General features: G+C 40.0%; 1 protein-coding gene across 2 annotated transcripts in view; it reads left to right on the forward strand.

Annotated features, from left to right (window-relative positions):
* LOC122558306 (polycystin-1-like protein 2) overlaps window positions 1-22,030 on the forward strand; it is a 148,883-nt gene that overhangs the window by 17,560 nt on the left and 109,293 nt on the right. For both annotated transcript variants that reach the window (XM_087995772.1, XM_087995774.1), the window contains exons 6-10: window positions 3,177-3,563; window positions 9,408-9,535; window positions 11,147-11,263; window positions 12,408-12,539; window positions 19,391-19,564. In XM_087995772.1, coding sequence (XP_087851898.1) covers window positions 3,177-3,563; window positions 9,408-9,535; window positions 11,147-11,263; window positions 12,408-12,539; window positions 19,391-19,564 — 938 coding nt within the window. The remainder of the gene's footprint in view (window positions 1-3,176; window positions 3,564-9,407; window positions 9,536-11,146; window positions 11,264-12,407; window positions 12,540-19,390; window positions 19,565-22,030) is intronic.

The following is a 22,030-nucleotide window of genomic DNA, read 5'->3' on the forward strand; positions in this document are numbered from 1 at the left end:
TCGGCAAGATTGCAAGGTCCTGATCCTCAGCTAAACTATGTTATCCAGTATTCGATTATCCGGAATTCGATTAACTGAATGAAATGCTCCCCTTCCGTGTCCTTCGGATAATTGAGGTTCCTCTGTGTCCCAAAGAGCGGTCAACTATGTCAAAAACAAATTCCTACCATGAACAAACATTGCATTACTTATTCGCCCAATTTTTTGTTGTTTTGTTAAAATTCATTTTTAATTATCTTTTTCATGTTTTGAAAGCATTTCCATGACAATATGACACTGTCCTATAAATATTCTGGCTGATATTATTTGTGTGGCTCTGTCTCCTCTTTGTTTATTGAGATAGGTCATGTTACTTATGCAATAATAAGTCAAAGAGTGAATTTGTAGCTAACCTTTGCCACATGGCATAATTGGGTCATTGTTGTAGCAGTTGTCTGGAAAACAGAAATGTTGCTTCTAACCAAAGATTAATTTAACATCAAAAGCAAAAGCAAAGTATTGCAAAAGTTCAGCGACTCAGGTAGCAAATTTACAAAGAGAAATGGAGATAATGGGCAAAATGTGAATGAAAGTTCTCGCAGCTGCCAGAAAGGGTTGGTAGAGGAGCTTGCTGGGCTGGGATGGCATTAAGTCTCAAACCTGCTTCTTAGCAGCGTTGGCTTTTCCGCACTCTTTAACTCAGCCATAGTTTTAGAATCCCAATCCTGGGTTTCCCGGCCCATCATGCTTGGGGAACGAAGATGACCCTCATTATACTGGATTGCTGACCAGACAACATGAATATTTGAAAGTTCCCTGCCTAATCTCCCTCACCAGGTTTTGGAAGCCCAAAGACTAGGAAGTTGGGTTCAAAGTATTGCTGCCATTCCCAGGGTGAACTGGAAAGGTGACCCTAATCAACAATTCCAGAAAAGCATCCAAAGCATATACATCTGTGCCCGTGAAACAATTCATTGTGAAAGCCATTTAAGTAATCTGATCAGTTTTGTTATTTTATTTGATTTATCCCTTAACTGTGTGTGTTTGTCTACCTGTCTTTTGTTTGAATGTTTAGGTTTAAAGCAGACACTAATCAGTTTAACATGCTGTTTAATTTTCTCTCTGCTAAAGTTATTGCATATTTAATAAATAGTTAAGTCTTATGTTTAAGACACAAAACCAGTGTCTGGAAATTAATTATTCTCAAAGTCTGGGATTGATTATTCAAATGTCTGATTGATTATTCGAACTATTGAAATAACTGTTGGGTGTCTCTGACAGTTTTAATTTTACTGTATTGCGAATACAGAGATAGAAAGGTTAATTTGGTTTAGCTGTTTGTCTTGGTGTCATAACACTGGGCAACTACATAGCAGATGTAGTATAACGTAGACAAGTGTGATGTTTTCCACTTCAGTAAGAAACACAGAATGATAGAATATTATTTAAATAGTGTTAGCTTGTGATCTAGAACAAGGGCTCACAATCTCAGGATATAAGGTAGACTATTTAGGACTGAGATGTGGAGAAATTTCTTCATTTAGGGTGTAGTGAACCTGTGAGATTCTCTATCACAGAAGGCAGTGGAGGCCAAGTCACTGAATATATTTAATAAATAAATAGATTTCTAGACTAAAGGCATTGAGGGGAATGGGAAGAGAGCAGGATTGTTGCATTGAGATAGAGAATTAGCCTTGACCATTGAATGACAGATGCAAACTTCTTAGGCCAAATTTTCATCAGAGTTGTACCAGACTCGAAACATTAACTTTGTTTCTTTCTCCACAGATTCTTCCATATCTGCTTAGTCTGTTCGATATCTCCGGTTTTTATTCCATCCCTAACTTTTTCAATTAAGGTTTGGCCCAGTGTTCCAGCTCAATGACATTTCATCTGAATTTTCATTTTTAAAATATATTCATTCATAGACTTTGTTGGCTTGGCTGATTTGGCTGGTATTTCTGTCCATTCCCAATTGTTCTTGAAAATGTGATTCACTTTCTTGAACTGCTGCATTTCATGTGGCATAGTCCACCCAAAATACCATTAGAAAGGGTTTTGATCTAGCAACCATGAAGGAACAGTGATATAGTTCCAAGTTTGGATGAGGTGTGTAGCTTGGAGGGGCAACATACAGGTGGTGGTCTGCCCATGCATCTACTGCCTTTGTTCTTTCTGGTGCTAGATGCTGAGGGTTTGGATGGTGCTGTTGCATAGAGTATGCCGAATCATCATTAGTTCTGCTGTCTGATTGACCCCATATAGTGTTGTATGTATGTAGAATACGTACAAAATATGAGATTAACCTAAATATATATTCAGTCCTATTTGGTTTCAAATGAAATTTGTACAAGAACTGCTGTGCATCTGTTTACAAGAACTCTTCATCCATTGAAAACCTATTGATGGGGTACTGCAGTACCACTCAATTTCCCTGAGCCATTACTAAGACTAGTCTGACACCGCAATTCCAAAAGCTGAATAGACATCTGACCGAGATTGTTGATGATTTAAGAATGTATTGGAATAAATGTACAGGCACTGAGGGACCTTGTATTTAAAGCATAGATGCCGATAACATAATGAATAAATGAATAGAAGTGCTGGTAAGTGTAAATGTTGGGAGATAATTTGATCCTTTCCCTCTCTTTTCATTTAAAATTCTTGCTTTCCTTTCTTTGGATTAAGCATTTCCAAAAACTGGTTGTATTGTAACATTTGCAATACAAAGGAGAAAGTGAGGACTGCAGATGCTGGAGATCAGAGTCAAGAGCGTGGTGCCAGAAAAGCACAGCAGGTTAGGCAGTGTCCGAGGAGCCGGAGAATCAACATTTTGGGATTCTTGATGAAGGGCTAATGCCTGAAACATCGATTCTCCTGCTCCTCGGATGCTGCCTGACCTGCTGTGTTTTTCCAGCACCGCACTCTCAACCCACATTTGAAGTACAAATCCAATACACAACAATACAGCAGATCACAACTTTTATTAAATAAAATTAAATTATTGAAGCACTCAATTTGACTGTAGAAAACTAGGAGGTTTAGTTTGGTTTTAAATTGCATAGATTGAACTGAATCATGCAGTTAATTGCTATAACCTACTAAAAAATGTTAAAACGCATGAAGGAATTTTAGTAACTGCGCTGGTTTATATGTGTATGTCTTGTATATAATTTTCATCATTTTTTTCCTTGTAGGTTTCAACTTGGCTTATACTATATCAATTGGAAATACCACTCTTCACACATCTACTCTGATACCAGGAGTTATTGTTATAGACGGGTCTTCGCAGTCCCTTATTGGACCAGGTCAACACAATGTGACTGTTTATGCACGAAATAGCTCCATAGAGATATCTCAAAATTTAACAATTCTTCTACTTCTCAAGATCAGTGGTTTGAAGGCTGAGTTGGAACCACATGCCCTGAAACTGGGCAACAATATCACCATAAAGGTCTCTGTATCTCAGGGTTCACCAATAAGTTTGCAATTTGACTTTATCGATTCTTACAATATTTTGTCTTATACAGCGAAGAGTTCTAATGGTCAGCTTCCAGTTTATACATTTCCAATGCAGAAGGAAGGTAAATGTTGCATTGTTATTGGGGATTGGGTTTAATTTTTGTTTCAGAAATAAGTTATGTAACATAACTTTAATTGAAGCATATGATACATCCCACAAAACTCCATTATTTGTCCATGAGTTATTTACTGATTGCTGATCAAATTTATAAATCGCAATGCTCAATAAATTGATTGGCCCATTTCTTACATTCCTTTACAGAAGAAACAGACACAAGAAATATGAGGAGAAGTAGGCCATTTAAGACTTCTTTGCCTATTCAATAAATCATTACTGACCTGAATGTTGCTGAACTCCACTTTCCTGCTTGCCCTCCATAATCTGTGACTTCCTTGTACATCAAAAATCTGCCCAACTCTGCCATGAACATATTTAATGACCACTGTTCTGAGGTAGAGAATTCCACAGATTAACAACCATCTGTGAGAAGAAATTCCTCCTTATTTCTATCTTAAATGGGAAATCCCACATTTTGAATTGGCATTTGTTGGTTCTAGGTCCATCCTGAGGGGAAACATTGCCCATAGCATCAATCCTGTCAACTTCTCTCAGGATCCTGTATGTTTCAATAAGATCACATTTCATTCTTCTGAAATTTAATGAGTATAGGCCCTAGGGCTTAAGCCTTCCTCATAAGTCAATTCTATTTTGGGAATCAGCCCAGAGAACTTTCTATCAGCAGCCTCTAATGCAGCTGTATATCTCCCTAAGTAAGGAGACTAAAGCCATGCAGAGTACTCCAAATATGTAACCTCCTGTACAACAACCAGCAGACTTCCCTACTTCTATAGTCCATTCTCCTTAGAATATAAGTCAGTATCCCACTGGTATTCCCATTACTTGCTGTGTCTTTATGCTCACTTTTTGTGATTCATGAACCAGGACAGTCTGATTCCTCTGTACTGCAGCATTTTGTAATTTCACTCCATTGAAGTAGTCAGCTTTTCTATTCTTCCCCAAGTGGACAATCTCACATTTTCTCACATTATACACCATTAGTCCCCTGTTTGCCTACTGTTTTCTACATCTCTTTGGCTGAACCTTATTTTTTTATGGCTAGTTTCATCAAGTTTAACTGAGGGTTTCTTTCCTTGAGGTCTAACTAGATCTTCTGGCATATCTTACAAAAGTCACCTCATTAACTCCCTAAATCACCCCATGATTTCCATCTTGCTCTATTTTGCCACGCACCATTCCCATAATAATTTGTCTTTGCTGGGATATCCCAGAATTGACCAACGTCCCTTGGTCCCTGTGCCTTCTTTAAAAACTGATTGTGTACTGGGACATCACTGTCAGTCTGCGGCTGCCTTGCACACCTCCTTCTATTTGCCCCAGACAGGGCAGTCACAAGAAATCATTATCCCACTTTGCAATAAGGAACCAGCAGTGGAGGGCATGACACCAGATCCTGCCAGCCTGATCCAGATTAGTGCAGTCCTAGTCTGGAGGAATGCCCAGCACTCTAGGAAGAAGGTCAATGACTTAATCTCCTCCACCATTGTAAGTGCTACCATCTTCTCTCTGATACCTCACACTCACCTCTACCAAGGCTCACGCTCCACCAGTCTCACTACTGCCTGCAACACCTTCCCTCATTTACTGTCACCTACCCCAACCTCCGATGCCACTAATCCTGCATGCCCGCTCTGCTGCCTATTCAGTCACTCAGATCACCTCCCCACCTGCACTAACAGTAACAGCTGTAGCACAAACTTTCAGTTTCCTCAATATCTGCCTCTATATCATTCCAGCAGGAAACTAGCCTGCAATAAGGCTACAACATGCCCTTATGTAGCTTGGATCCTGACTGTGACTGCTCTGAGTGTTGATTGATTGTTTCCAAGCTCATGGATATTAAAAGTTGCCCTTGACTTGTGCTTACATACCCTTTTGGCAGGCTTCTTTGCTTGACTTGACTGCGACTCTGTGACTGAGAACTGTTGGCGGCCATAGCTTTGGATGTGTTGCTAAACAGCACAGCAATACTGTGAGCCTGTTATCTCTTGCTAAATGATCAAAGTGCAAATAGGCAAGGCAAGGAAACTGTACCCTCTACCTGTCTTCACTTATCCCCACTTGACAACCCTGCCCCCGCCACCCCCCTTTACCTGCAGCTCCCCCTACACCCACCTCCAGTCCTGAAAAAGAGTTACCCCTGAAAAGTTGACTTCTCCACCTCCTGATGCTGCCTGGCTTGCTATGTTCTTCCAGCCTCCTGCCTGGCTACTTTGGATTCCAGCACCTGCAGTTTATTTGTCTCTAAGGAAATGCAACACAGACATGCAGTGAGCATCCAGAAAGGCTCAGAGTGAGCAATCAAGCACTATGAGAGCAAGTGAATGGACAATAATACTATAAGATGTAAGGGCAGATGTTGACCATTCAGTCCATCAAGTTTGCTCTGCCATTCAATGCTATTTAAACAAACCTGAGATGCAGCATTGAAGTACAGAAGTTTACTGAGAAGTATACATTGCCTCAATATGTGACAGTTACATAATAGATGCAGCAAGTTGCTCCTGACATTGAGATAGGCCTCACTGCAATTGGTACGTATTGAAATGGTTTGCCATTGTTTGAGACATTGAATACACTGAAACTGGTGTTTATCATATCAATAGTCAAGTTCTTTGTGTTTTATCAAACAATGCAAACCCTCAGGGAATGATCCTTGCACTGTGAATGTTGGTACTTTTATCCAGGAAGTGGATAGTAGTATAGACATGGAGAGGGTCCTGTTGTTGCCATGGTTGATGCATTTGGCATTTCTCACACTCATTCACAAGTATTGAAAATCCCGATTCATCTGTGATCAGCACATTTGATTCAAGTGATAGTGTCTTGTGTGTTTCATATCCACTGGTTTGCCATGGGCATGACTATGGACAATGCTGTCATGCTTTTGGCATTAAGACTTGTTTGCCCTTGAAAATCATTTGTTGATATATGCCAAGTTCATCTTTATAAACTAAAAATGAATGAATGTTAGATACTTCTTTATTATTGTTGGAGTGGGGTTGGTGGTGTGATCCTTGAGCCTGGGGCAGGGATGGGGTAAGTCCTGCCCCTGGGGAGAGGACATTGATCCCTGGACCTGGGGAGGGGGATGGGTACTGCCCTGAATCTAGGAGGTGGGGGTGGGTGGCCGGTGAGGGAAGTGAGGGGTTTGTGGGCACAAATTCGAGTTGTTTCCAGAAGGTGTGAATGGTCTAGCCTGAGCTTTCGGTGGTCTTACCTCCCTGTACTTTGGAAGGTGGTTTGATGGAGGACTGAAGCGTTGAATGTACCACATGATCGTGGTTCTGAGACTTTTATTGGATGGTAGAGCTTTTCTCAAACATTTTTGATTCACAATACATTTTTACCTTTACCTTCTATTGGTAAAGTAGACAGGGACTGTTCAGCAAGAAGTTCCAGTGACAGTGAAGTCATGATAGTCAGTGACTAGGTGCTATTATTCACATTCATCTGCTGTCCCCAACCATCTAGGTGACAGGTTTTGAAGATGGAACACTGGAGTGGGCCCAGGGGTCACTGCTTGGCAGAGTGGGCCCAGGGTGGGAGGTCACCCTCATTGAGTAGCTCCAGAGAGACCAGAGAACGATCAGAGGGGAAAGGCAGTCTCCCAATTGAAACAAAAGAGTGAGGAAGGTGCTGGGAAAATGTTTAAAAGTGCACATTAAGATCTGTTTATAACAAAGGAAGCTGCATTTGATGCCTTGACAAAATTAACAAGCTGTGATCACTTTGGAATGCTTGACAGTTCAAGGATAATCATCTGCTATCAGAATTCCATCCTGTTTGCATTACTTTATGTTCATTGATAGTCTGCTGCAGTTTTGAGCATTTCAGAGCATGTTGAAAGTTCACCTTTTTCTGGTCTGGGTGACAAATCAACCTGGAGAACCTAACAAACAAAAACCCAAAAAATTGTGGATGCTGGAAATCAGAAAATAAAACAAAAATTGCTGGAGAAACTGAGCAGGACTGGCAGCATCTGTGGAGAGAAAGCAGAGTTAATGTTTCAAGTCCAGTGACCCTTCTTCAAAACCCTTCTCATTGAGCTGTTTGCATTTCTGAATCTTTTTAAATCTCTCCTTTCTGCCAATATTGTAGTGCATTGTCTTGTTGGTCACCTGTGCTTCATTCTGATGTCTGGCTCTATTTCTTGCTCAAAGCATCCTTCCTAAAGGTGTGTTTTATTGGTGCAGATGTGATAACAAACCCAATGAGCTTCTCTGACAGTTCTTTAGACTCCTGCTGAAAGCTGCAGCATCTTCTGACAAGCTAATCAATGGAGTTGGTGGCTGCATGGCATCTGTTAAGTCTGTTAAGTTTGACATTAGTCTGATCTTGAGTTTGTCTTTGACAGAACTTTTCTAGATCTTTTTGATTATCCATGGAAAGTCCAGACATCTTAATTTTGTGAAGTCTTTCCTTGAAAATGGCAAGCAATGTTTTTAGAACTCTTTTCTTGGTATTATTTTTTCCATATAGAACAGATTACATTCATTGGACAGCTGTAATTCAGTAAACCTGTCTTTGGAAGACAGTCAAAAATGAGGTTTCCACTATCCATGATCCCACCTTAAAAACATTGGACTGTATCACTGTCATTGATATGTCCCTGATTTTGTGTCAGTGTAAATTTAAAACCATTCCTTCAGTTAAGAACACAGATTCTGCAGCTGCTGTTATCAGAACCTGTTACTAATGCGTTGTGTACACTGGCTGACAGAGCGTTCTTCCAGCTTCTTAGATACTTTATACTTGCTTTGTGTTGCAGCTCAGAAAAGCACTGCAGTCTTATTTTCTTTTCCTTTTTTTGATGAAAGTAATCTTAGAAATTGATGTGGTATTGCTTACGTACTCCCATAATTTAAAAAAAACTGGCTATGGATATTGTGATATCGAAGAAGCCGACAGATACTTACTGCAACCACTATATAGAAACATTGCATGCTTGAAGTGCGTAAGTGTCTGGGTTAACATTGATATTTTACAGTGATAGAATATGCTTTCTGTAGAGCATCATGCTTTAAGGGATCTGACATAAGATGCAGTATGAGATCTTAACATCCTCAGGTCACATGCTGTGTTGCAGTGATGACATTGAGCATGTCGTTTAAATGCAACTGTGGCACACAACAAAACATACTCCTCCCCTTGCTTTCAAATTCTGATATAGTTTTGACTTTCCCTTTGTATCCTCCTGTAGGCCGACAGGATACCTGCGTTCTTCCATTTTTGGCCTTGTGAACATCCCAATCCAAATTTTAGGAACACTGCCATCAGTGGCTATTTATTCAGATTCTTAGGCCCTAAGCTTTTTAATTTTTTTCCTTAAACTTCTTTGTCTCTAAGTCACTTTCCTTCTTTAAGACACTTCTTAAAGCTCTCGTCACCTACTGAAATATTCCATTTTGCATTTTGGTGTCAAAGTGTGTTTGATAACACTCCTGCGCAAAGTCTTAGAGCATTTTACTATCTTAAAGGTACTCAGTAAATACAAAGTCATTTTCGATAGCTTTGATTAACTCTGAGTTCCATTGAAAGCTGATATTGTTACCCACTTACCAAGTGCTCATTTATGAATAGTCCATTCATGTTCAGTCTCTGGTCACTTTATTAAATGGAATGGGTGCAAGAAGTCTCAAAAAGTCTTGTCTTCCCATCCCTCAGTCAAACACTTGAATATTAATTGGTATCAATGTTGTGTTTCAGAATGGATTAAGTTGGGAAGGGAAGGAAGTGAATAAAATAACGTTTAATTTTGAGAATGTTATGTTGCATTGTTATTTTCAGCTTGCCATTTTTGCCTTCTTTTCTCTGCCAATTTCAGGTACATTTCTTGTGATGGTAACTGCTACAAATATCTTATCTACTGAGCAGCTTATTGTTGGCCATGTCATGGTTACAAATGATTTCTCTAAAAGGAGCACTGCGATTAGGAAAAGAGCCTTGCCCAATGTAAGTAATGAAAACTGATTGTATGTTTAGCTAAAAACTACAATGTATTTATTGGAATAGAGAAGATGATGGTCTATAACCAGTTCGATATGTAATTTCAGGGTGGCATAGAAAGAACAGTGGTGAACAGTATATTTGAGGGTGATTTCCTGTTCATAACTTGTCAAGCCATCTACAGGGGAGAGTTCTATAATAGCCAAGCTTCTTCCTTTCTCCTGTTATTGCTGTCACAGAAGCCTTGATAAGGAAAATTCCATCAATTAGTGAGAAAGAAAGCCTAATAATTGCAATGAAGTCAACAAATCAATGAAATCAGTCACCTCAGCTCCAGGGGGAGTTCCTCAGGTCGTAGGTCCAAACATCTTCAGCTGCTTCAGCAATGATCTTCCCTCCAATGTAAGGTTAGAAGTGGGGATATTTGCTGATTATTGCCCAATGTTTAGCACCATTCATGACTCAGATACTGAAGCAATCCATGTTCAAATACAACAAGACCCTGGACCATATCCAGGCTTGGGCTGACAAGTAGCAAGTAACATTCATGCCACATAAGGGCCTTTCTCCAACCAGAGAGAATTTAACTTTCTCCCCTTGACATTCAACGGTGTTACCATCACTAAATCTCCCACAATCAATATCCTGGGGGTTAACATTGACCAGAAACTGAACTGATCCAGCCATATAAACACAATGGTTACAAGAGCAGGTTGTAGGCTAGGAATCCTGTAGCAAGGGAACTCACCTCCTTCTCTCCAAAGCCTGTCCACCATCTGCAAGGCACAAGTCAAAAGTGTGATGGAATATTCCCCACTTGCCTGATGACCAACTGCAAGTTTCTGTCCAAGCCAATCACCACTCACCATCCTGACATGGATATGTATCACTATTCCTTCAGTGTCATTGGGTCAAACTGTTCCTTCAGTGTCACTGGCTCAAACTCCCTGAATTCCCTCCCTAGCAGCATTGTGAGTGTACCTACACTAGGTACACAGACTGCAATGGTTCAAGAGACTGTTCACCACCTTTTCTCAAGATCAACTGTGGATAGGCACTAAATGTTGGCCCTACAATAAATCTCACATTACAAGAATGAGCAAAAATGAAGTACGGGAATTCATCGTGCCATAGAAACTTTTGCGACAGTCAATAAAACTAAAATGTAAAGTAGTCAAAGACAATAATATCCCTGGTGAAAACATTCATACTGTACTAATTTAGTAACAGGAATCCCCAGGCTTACAGTAAGTCCTTTGTCTCTGTGACAGTACCAATGAGTCAGTACAGATTTTTTTTTGGCATGCTCTTGAAAGCAGACAATTCTAAATGTAACAGACCTGGTCTGCTCTCCGCACTGGATTCCAGACAGCAGGATATATCAACGTGGGTTGAAACAGCTATTAATTTAAATGCCAGCTTTCTCTGCAAACTCTGCAGCTGTGTAAATCTGGGGCTGTCACCAAATCCAGCCTTGAAACCAGAAGTGAAACGTTTGGCCATAGAATTCTAATTTGTCTCCATCATGACAAAAATCATTTTCTTTAAGATCACAGCATAAGTAAGCTATGGTTGCAAGTCTACTAAGGAGAACTATTTTATTTATCTTAAAAACAGAACATTAAAATTTGCACAACAAGATGTTCACGGCAAGGATCAGATGCAACAAAACGTTTGCTGAAGACACTTCCAAACTCTGAAGACCTTTTTAGTAATACTCCCAACCTTGAGCAGGTAAAGAAGGTAGATTGCAACTTCTGTTGTGTTTATGAACAAATTTCCATCTTGACAAGAGAATGATATACACAGAGATTGACAGAAAAAGTGAAATATTAAATTGTTTTGATTAGAATAATAGCATCATAAACACCAACAGCAGAAATAATCTTTGGTGGGAGTTAGGGATTGGGGCAGGCTCCAAGTTTCATATCTGTGGTTCACAGAGGATCTACACATGTTAAAGTGCAACTGTCTCTGGCTGCAGAAATTTTCATGTGCGTCATTCAAAAAATGACTTGTGACCTTTTACATCTGGTAGGAGAAAGTCTAAAATTGTCAGAGTTCTTTGGAAGATAGGGTAGCTGGGAGATAGTCCTGGGACACCTTTGGGAGTGATAAAGTGCCCTTTGTTATTAAAAATATGATATGACTGTACATAAAATGTACTTAAACTCATTAAAGTTAAAATTTCCATTTACTGGAGTATAATGTTTTGAATCTTGTGAATGATTTGATAGCCTAAACAATATAAACATGCTTATTTTGCAATCAGAAGTATTCCATTTCTGATTGGCTGTTAAAAGATGATAGTATTGTGTGAACATCACAACCTATTATCTCTTGATTTGTTACTCAAGATATTAATTATAAATAGACCTTATCACTCATTACAGCTCATTTCCAATAACTTTTATGGCTTTCCACTGGGATAATGCATTTATAATGATATTTTCTTTTCCATTCCTTTCAGGTAAGAGCATGCATATTGTCATGTTGTGACAATTAATATAATCCCCATTCATGTTTAATAGACAGATATCCTCATACTGCATCAGGCAGTAAAATACTTTTCAATATTTACTGTTACTTCATTTTTAAACAATGTTTTTCTGCAAGTTACTAGTTCTATCCTTTTGGGTCCTATCCCTATCCAGAAGCCCAGTGCTCTACTGCAGAAAATCCCAACTCTATGTACAAACACCAGTGAGCATTCCCTGCTCTTAGCTGACTCTGAAACTATTCTGTTTTATCCTTAAAGGCTACTGCATTTCTAACATTGTCAATTTGTTCTCTTCTCATCTCCTTTCATTATTCTGCAGTAAGAGTCAAAATTATTATTTTCTCCAATATTCTGTTTTGTTTTGCTTTGTATTATAAGGTGATTGAGGACACCTTGCAGAAATTTTCTGGGATAGCAATAAATGCATCCTCCCTGCAGGGAGTAGAGACTGCGAATACTTATCTTGATGTGATCACCTCACACCCTGACAAACTGACTGTTAGATCACAGGTAAGATCAGCTTTGTATATTGCCCTTTGTTATGATTCTGATGCAGGGAGTGTGCTGATAATCAAGCCCTACTATTCCATGAGCCATATAAAATGTTAATATTTTATTAAATCATCAAAATGGTCAATTTGTTTCTCTTTATTGCTGTTCTCCAGAACAAACTTGATTGAGTTTTTTGAAGAAATAACAAAGAGGATTGATGAGGGCAGAGCAGTAGATGTGATCTATATGGACTTCAGTAAGGTGCTCGACAAAGTTCCAATGGGAGACTGGTTAGCAAGGTTAGATCTCATGGAATACAGGGAGAACTAGCCATTTGGGTACAGAACTAGCTCAAAGGTAGAATACAGAGGGTGGTGGTGGAGAGTTGTTTTTCAGACTGGAGGCCTGTGACCAGTGGAGTGCCATAAGGATCAGTGCTGTCATTCACATAAATGATTTGGATGTGAGCATAAGAGGTATAGTTAATAAGTTTGCAGATGACACCAAAATTGGAGGTGTAGTGGACAGCGAAGAAGGTTACCTCAGATTTCAACAGGATCTTGACCAGATGGGCCAATGGGCTGAGAAGTGGCAGATGGAGTTTAATTCAGATAAATGCGAGGTGCTGCATTTTGGGAAAGCAAATCTTAGCAGAACTTATACACTTAATGGTAAGGTCCTAGAGAGTGTTGCTAACAAAGAGACCTTGGAATGCAGGTTCATAGCTCCTTGAAAGTGGATTCGCAGGTAGATAGGATAGTGAAGAAGGCGTTTGGTATGCTTTTCTTTATTGGTCAGAATATTGAGTGCAGGAGTTGTGAGGTCATGTTGCGGCTGTACAGGACGTTGGTTAGGCCACTGTTGGAATATTGCGTGCAATTCTGGTCTCCTTCCTATCGGAAAGATGTTGTGAAACTTGAAAGCGTTCAGAAAAGATTTACAAGGATGTTGCCAGGGTTGGAGGATTTAAGCTATAGGGAGAGGCTGAACAGGCTGGGGCTATTTTCCCTGGAGCATCAAAGGCTGAGGGGTGACCTTATAGAGGTTTACAAAATTGTGAGGGGCATGGATAGGGTAAATAGGCAAAGTCTTTTTCCTGGGGTGGGGGAGTCCAGAACTAGAGAGCATAGGTTTAGGGTGAGAGGGGAAAGATATAAAAGAGACCTAAGGGGAAACGTTTTCACGCAGAGGGTGGTACATGTAAGGAATGAGCTGCCAGAGGAAGTGGTGGAGGCTGGTACAATTGAAACATTTAAGATGCATTTGGTTGGGTATATGAATAGGAAGGGTTTGGAGGGATATGGGCCGGGTGCTGGCAGGTGGGACTAGATTGGGTTGGGATATCTGGTCGGCATGGAAGGGTCTGTTTCCATGCTGTACATCTCTATGACTCTATGAAACTGAGACTTTCACTGGGTTTCTCAGTAAACTCAAAAATAACCTTTTTCTTTATTCAGGAGCAAACTTACTATTGCAATAAGTAGTACGACTGGGTAACAACTAAGCCAAAATATGGAATTAAACTTATCCTTTATCCTTTAATTCCCAAATGCACATCATAGACAAGTTGATACAATTCCGCAGCAAAATGGAGGCTTATATAAAGTAAGGAAATGTGAAAGTCCCCTCAATTGCATAAGGGTCCAAACTCAAAATTAAAAAAAAGGACTTCTCACAGACCTGCTGACATTGCAGTTGCAATGTTGACAGTTACAGAATCGATGAGATTCTCAAATCAGACCTCATTTCAGATAAGAGTCAGTTCGACTAAGACCTTTGAATGGTAGAAACACTTACACTTTCAGAATTTAAGAGTAAGGTAAAGATACTGATTTCTGGGACTTTTTCCAAGTTCTCAGAAGAAACCTTACTGAGACAGGAAAGACTGTCTTTCTGTTGCTCGTTTCTTGGAAGCTTTTTACTTCATTTATCACCCTGTACTGAAACAGCAACTTCAGTTCAGAGTCGGTTGCTAGTGAGCCTTCAATACAGGCAACTGACCTTTTGTAAACAATACTCTCCAAGTTTTAACTTCTCAGTAATTATTGCTGAACACAACTCCCAGAAATTTTGTATCCATTCAAAACGCTTTCAATTCAGCACATCCTAATCCTTCCATATATCCGTTCCTCATAGTCCTTACATAAAATATGTATCCTTAGCAAGTCAAATTTAAAATGCATAAATAGGGAACAATGTTTCATTCGCTTGCAACTTACAATACTCAGGCAATTTAAAATGTAATGTTTCAGTCAATTAAAAATAAATTACTATTAGTTGTAAGTTCAGGCTGCATGCATTTAAGGGGGTGAGGGGGTGGGGAATGTTCAAAAGAGGCATGAGAGGCAAGGTTTCTTTTTACACAGAGAGTGATAGGAGTCTGGAATGCACTGTCGGGGTGGTGATGGAGGCAGATATGATAAGGGCATTCAAGGAGCTTTTAGATAAGCATATGTATATGCAAGGAATGGAGGGTTATGGATTAAGGGCAGGCAGAAGGGATTAGTTTCATTTGGCATTGTAATGGGCACAACAGAAGGCCAAAGGGCCCATTCCTGTGCTGTACAGTTCTATGTTCTAGGGGGCATAGGTTTAAGGTAAGGGAGAATGGTTTCAAAGGGCTCTAAGGAGCAACTTTTTCATGCAGAGGGTGGTGTGTGTATGGAATAAGCTACCAGAGGAAGTGGTGGAGGCTGGTACAATTAGAACATTTAGAAGGTATCTGTATGGGTATATGAATAGAAAGGGGTTAAGAGTGATTATAGGCCAAATTCTGGCAAATGGGACCAGATTTATTTCAGATATCTGGTCGGCATGGATGAGTTGGACTGAAGGGTCTGTTTCCGTGCTGTACATCTCTATGACATGTAGACTTTGTCAAGACCACCCATTTACAATGATTAAATAAATCAAACTATTCCAGGAATATGCATAATACTTTTGGGGTTTAGACTGTGGTGTTGGAAAAGCACAGCAGGTCAGGCAGCATCTGAGGAACAGGAGAATCGATGTTTCAGGCAAAAGCCCTTCATTAGGAACTCGGATGCTGCCTGATCTGCTGTGCTTTTCCAGCACCACATTTCCGACTTTAATCTCCAGTGTCTGCAGTTCTCACTTTCGTCTATAATATTTTTGGGCCCAAGTTGTATGATTTAGCATAGTACATACAAATATTCAAATTCGGAGTAGGCTATTCAGCCCCTCATATCTGTTCCATTATTCAGTAAGATTATAACTGATCTGATTGTAACTTCAAGTCCACATTCCTGCTGTGGACCTTTCATCCCCTTGCTTAGCGAAAAATATCTATCCTTGTCTTAAATATATTTAAGGACTCCGTTTCAACATCATTTCAAGAAGAGCTTGAAAGACTCACAACCCTCTAAGAGAAATAAATGTTTCCTCATTTTAGTTTTCTCAAGTGCTATATGCAAAGTGTTGCCATGCTCCAGTGCCATCTTGAAGCACTGAATATAATGTAAGATGTTACTACAATAGAGTTCATCTTTCTCTCTTCTTGATCCTCCTCCACTGCTCCTCCAATTGCTGTTCGACATTTGAAACAGGCTCCTGGGTCTTTGTATCAGGCTTTGGGGTCTCGTTTACGAGCCTCCACCACCTCAATTGTGACCACCGTGTCCGTGCTGGAACCATAGAGCTGGGGGTGTGTGGGTTCTATACCTCCTCTTCCCCATCTGATGCTTCTCCAGACACTGCCACCAGTCATTGGTTATCAGGGTCCTTTGCCATCCCTTTCACTGATGCTTCCACTCCTTCAAGCACCTGGACCTAGCCATACACCTGGAGCCTTAGCTCTGTCCAGGCCCAGGAGGTCAGCCCGGGGCCTATTTCTACTTACCGGGAAATCTCGGGTTGGGGTGGGCCCATGTTTGGCTCGTCCTGGCGTTGCTGCCAGTTGTCTCCTCCTTCATTGGCCACTCTTCTAGCTTTAAAGAAAAAAGAAACAGAGCCAAAGAAAGCGAAAGAAAGCAGATTGGAGTGGAGCTGAATGGTAAACGCCATTTTGAAATCTCATTATTTTCCAAATGAGCAGCAAAAGGTCATTTGCCATCACAAAAATCATTCACAGCAACATTCCCTTGAGCTGCGTGGCCATCAGGCTCCATGTATTGGTGTGCCAGTGATCTCACTTCCAGTTTCAGAAGTGCTGTGACTGGACTGGGAGGTCTGCAAAACAGCATGAGATTTTAGCAACAATGCAAGTTCACAGATGGTGAAGTAATTAAAGAAAACAATGACTGCAGCTGCTGACTCTTTATGCAAATAGTTTAAAAACGAGAAAGAAATGATAATAACGGCAATCCAGAGCTTGGTACTTCAACAGTAGCAAGACAAGTAGAACCTTTGTCTGAAGTCATCCTTCATCAACTACAGCAGGACCTGAAGTACAATGAATGCTTCTCACTGCCTTCAAATGAATCGATCGATATCATCACCACAACCCAGCTGACTGTTTTTGTTTGTATGGTTTGAAGAACATAACGAAAGAAGTTCTTCTCACCCTTTTGCCCCTAAAAGCAAGGACAAGGGGTCAGAATATCTGCAATACGTTCAAAAGTACGTGCTTGAGAAAAGCAAGAAACTGAGTTCTGTTACATCTGGTGCATCAACAACGCTTGGCACAAATACGAGTTTTGTTGGATTTTGTAGAAATGATCCTGATTTCTCCTCTTTTGTCAATTGCCACTTTATAATCCACCAGCAGCTATTAGTGAGTAAAGTTGGGGGCATTTCTCATGTAATGATAGTTTTTAATATTGTAAATTTGATTCAAGCAAGACTCTTTCAGCACCACATATTTAAAGCCTCACTCGATGAACTCTATATTGCCTACAGTGAAATAATCCTCCATGCTGGTATGAGGTGATTAAGTCAATGAAATGTCCTGTAAAGATATTTAGATCTGATACTTGAAATTGGCAGTTTCAGCACCGCATATTTAAAGCCTCACTCGATGAACTCTATATTGCCTATGGTGAAATAATCCTCCATGCTGATGTGTGTAGCGGCCTCTCTGACAATGCGTGATTGCTCAACTTTACATTTCTTAGAGAAATAATATCAAACTGAACAAGCTGAGCTATGAACTATGGAAAATAGATAGAACCTTACACATGAGCAGTACTGTGAATGTATTCAAATTGAAGCGAAGTCTGTGGTCACCCCATTAAAAAAAAAATGCTGCAACACTTTGAGTTGGGAGAAAATATTATAAAAACAAGTAAAAGATAAAAAGAAGTATTCTACCCTGAATACCTCTGTGCAATCCTGAGGAAGTTAACAGAAGAATTCAACAAGCAATTTCAGGAATTTCAGAAGTATGAAGAAACTAATCACCATGTTTGTCTCAAATCCATTCCTTCAAGTACATATTGATGGGTTGCCTACCAAATTCCATCAAAGCAGTGGAATTGCTGAAGATAATTACTATGAAAAATAATCTTGAACTAAATGTCAGAGCAAGGAACTGTGATTTCAGTGGATTTGGAAAATACCCATTTCTGTCATTTTGTGCTTTTAAAGTGAAAACTTTCTTTGAATCCACATTGCTCTGTGAGACAGCTTTCATCCAAATTAAGATTGTAAAACCCAAGAATTGCACCCAACTCATAGATACCCATTTGATGGGCTATACATTGCTAACAGCCCCAAACTTCAACACAAATTTCAAGACACTGGCAGATAATACTGTTATACTGAGACTTGGTGAGCAGAGCACACAATGAATGATGTTAGATACCAGGTTTTAGGTTTGTAAAGCTCTAAAAATAAACTATTAATTCTCTGTTTTTCTGCTTTGCATTTAAATTCAAAAAAGTGATGCCTTGCTTAAAACGTTTGGAGACCACTGCTCTCCAATGAAAATTGATGCAAAGTGCTGATTCAATTCATATGCCATTTCCTTATATTCCATTCTTAAGTCTCCAAACTCACTTTCTGCAGGATCAGTGCTCATTTTAATTATTTTCTTCTTTAAATATCTAAAAGAAAACTTACTATCTGCTTTTATATGTAAGGTGAGCTTTCTCTTGTGCACTAATTTGTCCCTCCTTATTTATTTTTAGTCCTTCTTTGCTAATTTTTAAATTCCATCCAATCTTCTGACTTGCTACCTACTTCTAATCATCCAAACAGCCCATATGCCAGTATAAATCTGTTTTTTTTTCAACTGCCGAATGCGTCTAGCCCCAGCTTCTTCTGTAGGTCATCAAAGCTTAAGTCAAAATTGGACAGTAATAATTTGTCCAGGTAGCTTTTTGAATCATTAGGCTTGTGTCTCTAGCTCATTTAGCTCTATGTGCCAAATTACTTTGATCCGTTCTTAAAAAAAAAAGAAGGTCAGACCTTCACAACTGAAAACCAAACTCTCCTTTACGTCTACTTTAGAATCCGAGTTCCCAGACAATGATTGTATTATAAAACACCTTCATACTAGTGAAAATGGCTGCACTGAAGGGGAATGAAGTTAGTTCGAGGAAGAGTACCGACACTCACATGTCAGCAGTTCTTGTTTTCAATGGACTTTCCATCTGCAGTGGTAGTCATTGTAGATATGCCCTTAATGGCCATATACCCATGAATGGAAGAGACATGAAGGGACCTAATCCTGGGTGCATAAACTTTCTGTAAACAGTGAAGATTCTAAATGAAGACCTATTGGTTTGAATACAAAATTCCAATTTCTCTTAATGTTGAGTTTATTAGTTGGGAATTCTAGGATGGAATAACTAAAGTTTTATTAAATGATAAATATTAAATGGGTTTCAACCTCACAGCTGGGTCTGTAGATGGAATGCATTGCAATGAACCTGTATTTTGAAAGCTTCCAAGATCTCTCTTCTCCTTAGGAAGAAGCTAATAATGCACTCCTGAACCTGAGTGACAAGTTGCAGAATCTTCCTACTGTAAGACCGAGTGATGAACTGTGGAAGCTATATGGAGCAAAAACTGGTCTTAATGCAGTTAACAATCTTCTAAGTGCTTCAATGACAACAAATAGTTTTGATGTGGAGGAAGAAAAGGTAATGATTCTTGAATGTTTAGAAATGAATGGCTTGGAATTAAAATGAAATAAATTAGAGTGGTGCTGGAGAAGCACAGCAGGCCAGGCAGAATCCGAGGAGCAGGAAAATCGACGTTTCGGGCAAAAGCCCTTCATCAGAAATGAATCAAGAATTAAAATGAAATAGGTTTGTTGAGAAAGCTGTGCAGTCTTCTTTCCTGTGTTATCTGTTTAATGTTACAGTGGAACACTGAATATTAGTCACACTTCATCTTCATTAGAGGAATCTAAACCTTACTTTGCAATCTGAATTTTCTCTGGCTGGTGAGAGAATTGGCAAGACACTTTTGGTGCCTCCATTCAGGAAGTCCCACCGAGTCACAACAGATCAGGCAGTGTTGAGGCCACCAGCAGGAAGTGGATAATAAGAATAAGTGCATCCTTTTTAGGCTAGCGGATGTTACAAGTCACGTGTCACAGAGGTTGATGCTTGGGCCTCAACTCTTTTCAATTTAAAAAAAACTGATTTGGAAGAAGGACTAATGGCTAACTATGCTGATGATGTAATGATAGGTGTGAAATTGAATTGTGAAGAAGATATAAGAAGCCTACAAAAGAATGTAGGTAGGATAAGTGAGTGGGCAAAGATCTACTAAATGGCATAGTTGGGATAGTGTGGAATTTTCCATTTTGACAGGAAGAATAAAAAAGAAGCGTGTTATCTAAATGGTTGTAGAACTCTGAAAGGCAGAGTGATCTGGGTGTGCATGAATCACAGAAGATTAATATGCAGGACCAACAGTCATTCTGGAAATCTAATAAATTTATGATTTACTACAAAGTGAATTAAATGCAATAGTGGGTAATTTATGCTCCTATTATATGGGCATTGGTGAGATCTGTGTGTGGTACTGGTTACCATAATGATAGAAGTATGTTAATGCATCGCAAGCAGTTCAGAGACGATATACTCAACTAACACCTAGAATGAGTAGATTGCCTGATGAGAAAAGGCTAGGCCTATGTTCTTTGGAGTTTAGAGGAGTCAGTGATGACTGAATGGAAACATATAAGATCCTGAGGGGACTTGACTGGATGGATGTTGAAAGGATATTTCCCCTGGTGGAGGGATCTAGAACTCTGGTTCATAGTTTAAACATAAGGGATTGCTGATTTGAGACAGAGAGGAGGAAATTGTTTTCTGTCAGAGGGTTGAGAGTCTTTGGAATTCCATTCCTTAAAAAGCCAGAGGTAGATAGATTCTTGATTAACAAAAGGATGAAAGATTATCAGGAGATATGCAGGACCACAGAGTTGAAGTTAAAATCAGAACAACCATGATCTTATGGAGCAGGAATGTTGGAGCAGGCTTGGAGGGCTGAGTGGCCTACACTTCTTCCTTGCTTGCATGCCTGTCTCTGAAGCAAACCCCTATAGGTGGAAGCGAGAGATGCTGGATAATCAGAAGTCCATAGCTCTTGCACTAAAGTGCCACTGAGGAGACAGTGGCTGCTGCCAGGAGTGTGGGCAGCTCAGGGCACGGTAAGAAATAAAAACAGCAAGTGTTGCAGAAATTCAGCAGGTCTGGCAGCATATGTGGAGAGAAAAATAGAGTCAATCTTTTAGATCCAATGACCCTTCTTCAGAATGTATCAGAGCAAGTAAGTAATGTACGGTGTAATCCTCCTCAGCCCTTCAGCCTCGAACCACAACTCTTTCTCCAACTCATTAATGACATCACCAGTGCTGCTTCCTGCCCTTGAACAGAATTGGAAACAAAATCAACAGTTTTGCTTCCTAGTTCCATTTTTCTCTCCCTTTCGCCTGGTCCATCTCTGACTAATCTCTTCCTTCCCTTGAGTTCTCTGTTTCCATTTCTGGGGAATGGGCTGTCCACCAATAGCCATTGCAAGTCCACTGACTCCCATAGTTGCTAACTTCCTCACACCCAGCTTCCTGTGAAGATTTGATTCTAATATGTGTCTCCTTCACATCTGTTCCAATGATGCCACCTTTCACTGGGTTGCGTCTGACATGACTGAAGATACTCTCCCAACTTTGGTTGACAGGGCCCTCAGCTGTGTCCAACCAATCTACCACATTTCTGCCTTCACCCCTTCTCCTCCTTCCCAGAACATGGATTGGGTTCCCCTTGTCCTTACTTTCCACCCCACAAGTCTTTGTACTCAAAGGATCATGGTCCACCATTTTTGCCACCCCAGCTGGATGCCACCACCAAACATATCTACCCCTCCTCTCTGCCAATAGCGTTCTGCAGGTATTATTCCCTCCATCTCACCCTGGGATTACTCCATAGTTCCTAATGCTTCCTCACTCTCCCATGGCAATCACAGAAGATGTAACAGATTTTCATCCATCTTTCTTCAACATTTTACTTGTACTTTTTTCAACCTGGTCCACTATATGTTATTCTCACCATGTGCTGTCCTTTTCATTGGTGAGCCCAAACACAGCCTAGAGTACC

The sequence above is a fragment of the Chiloscyllium plagiosum genome, unplaced genomic scaffold (assembly GCF_037043375.1).
Source record: "Chiloscyllium plagiosum isolate Xiang-an unplaced genomic scaffold, Cpla_swu_hap1 HiC_scaffold_17, whole genome shotgun sequence".
In the NCBI taxonomy this organism is placed as follows: Eukaryota; Metazoa; Chordata; class Chondrichthyes; order Orectolobiformes; family Hemiscylliidae; genus Chiloscyllium; species Chiloscyllium plagiosum.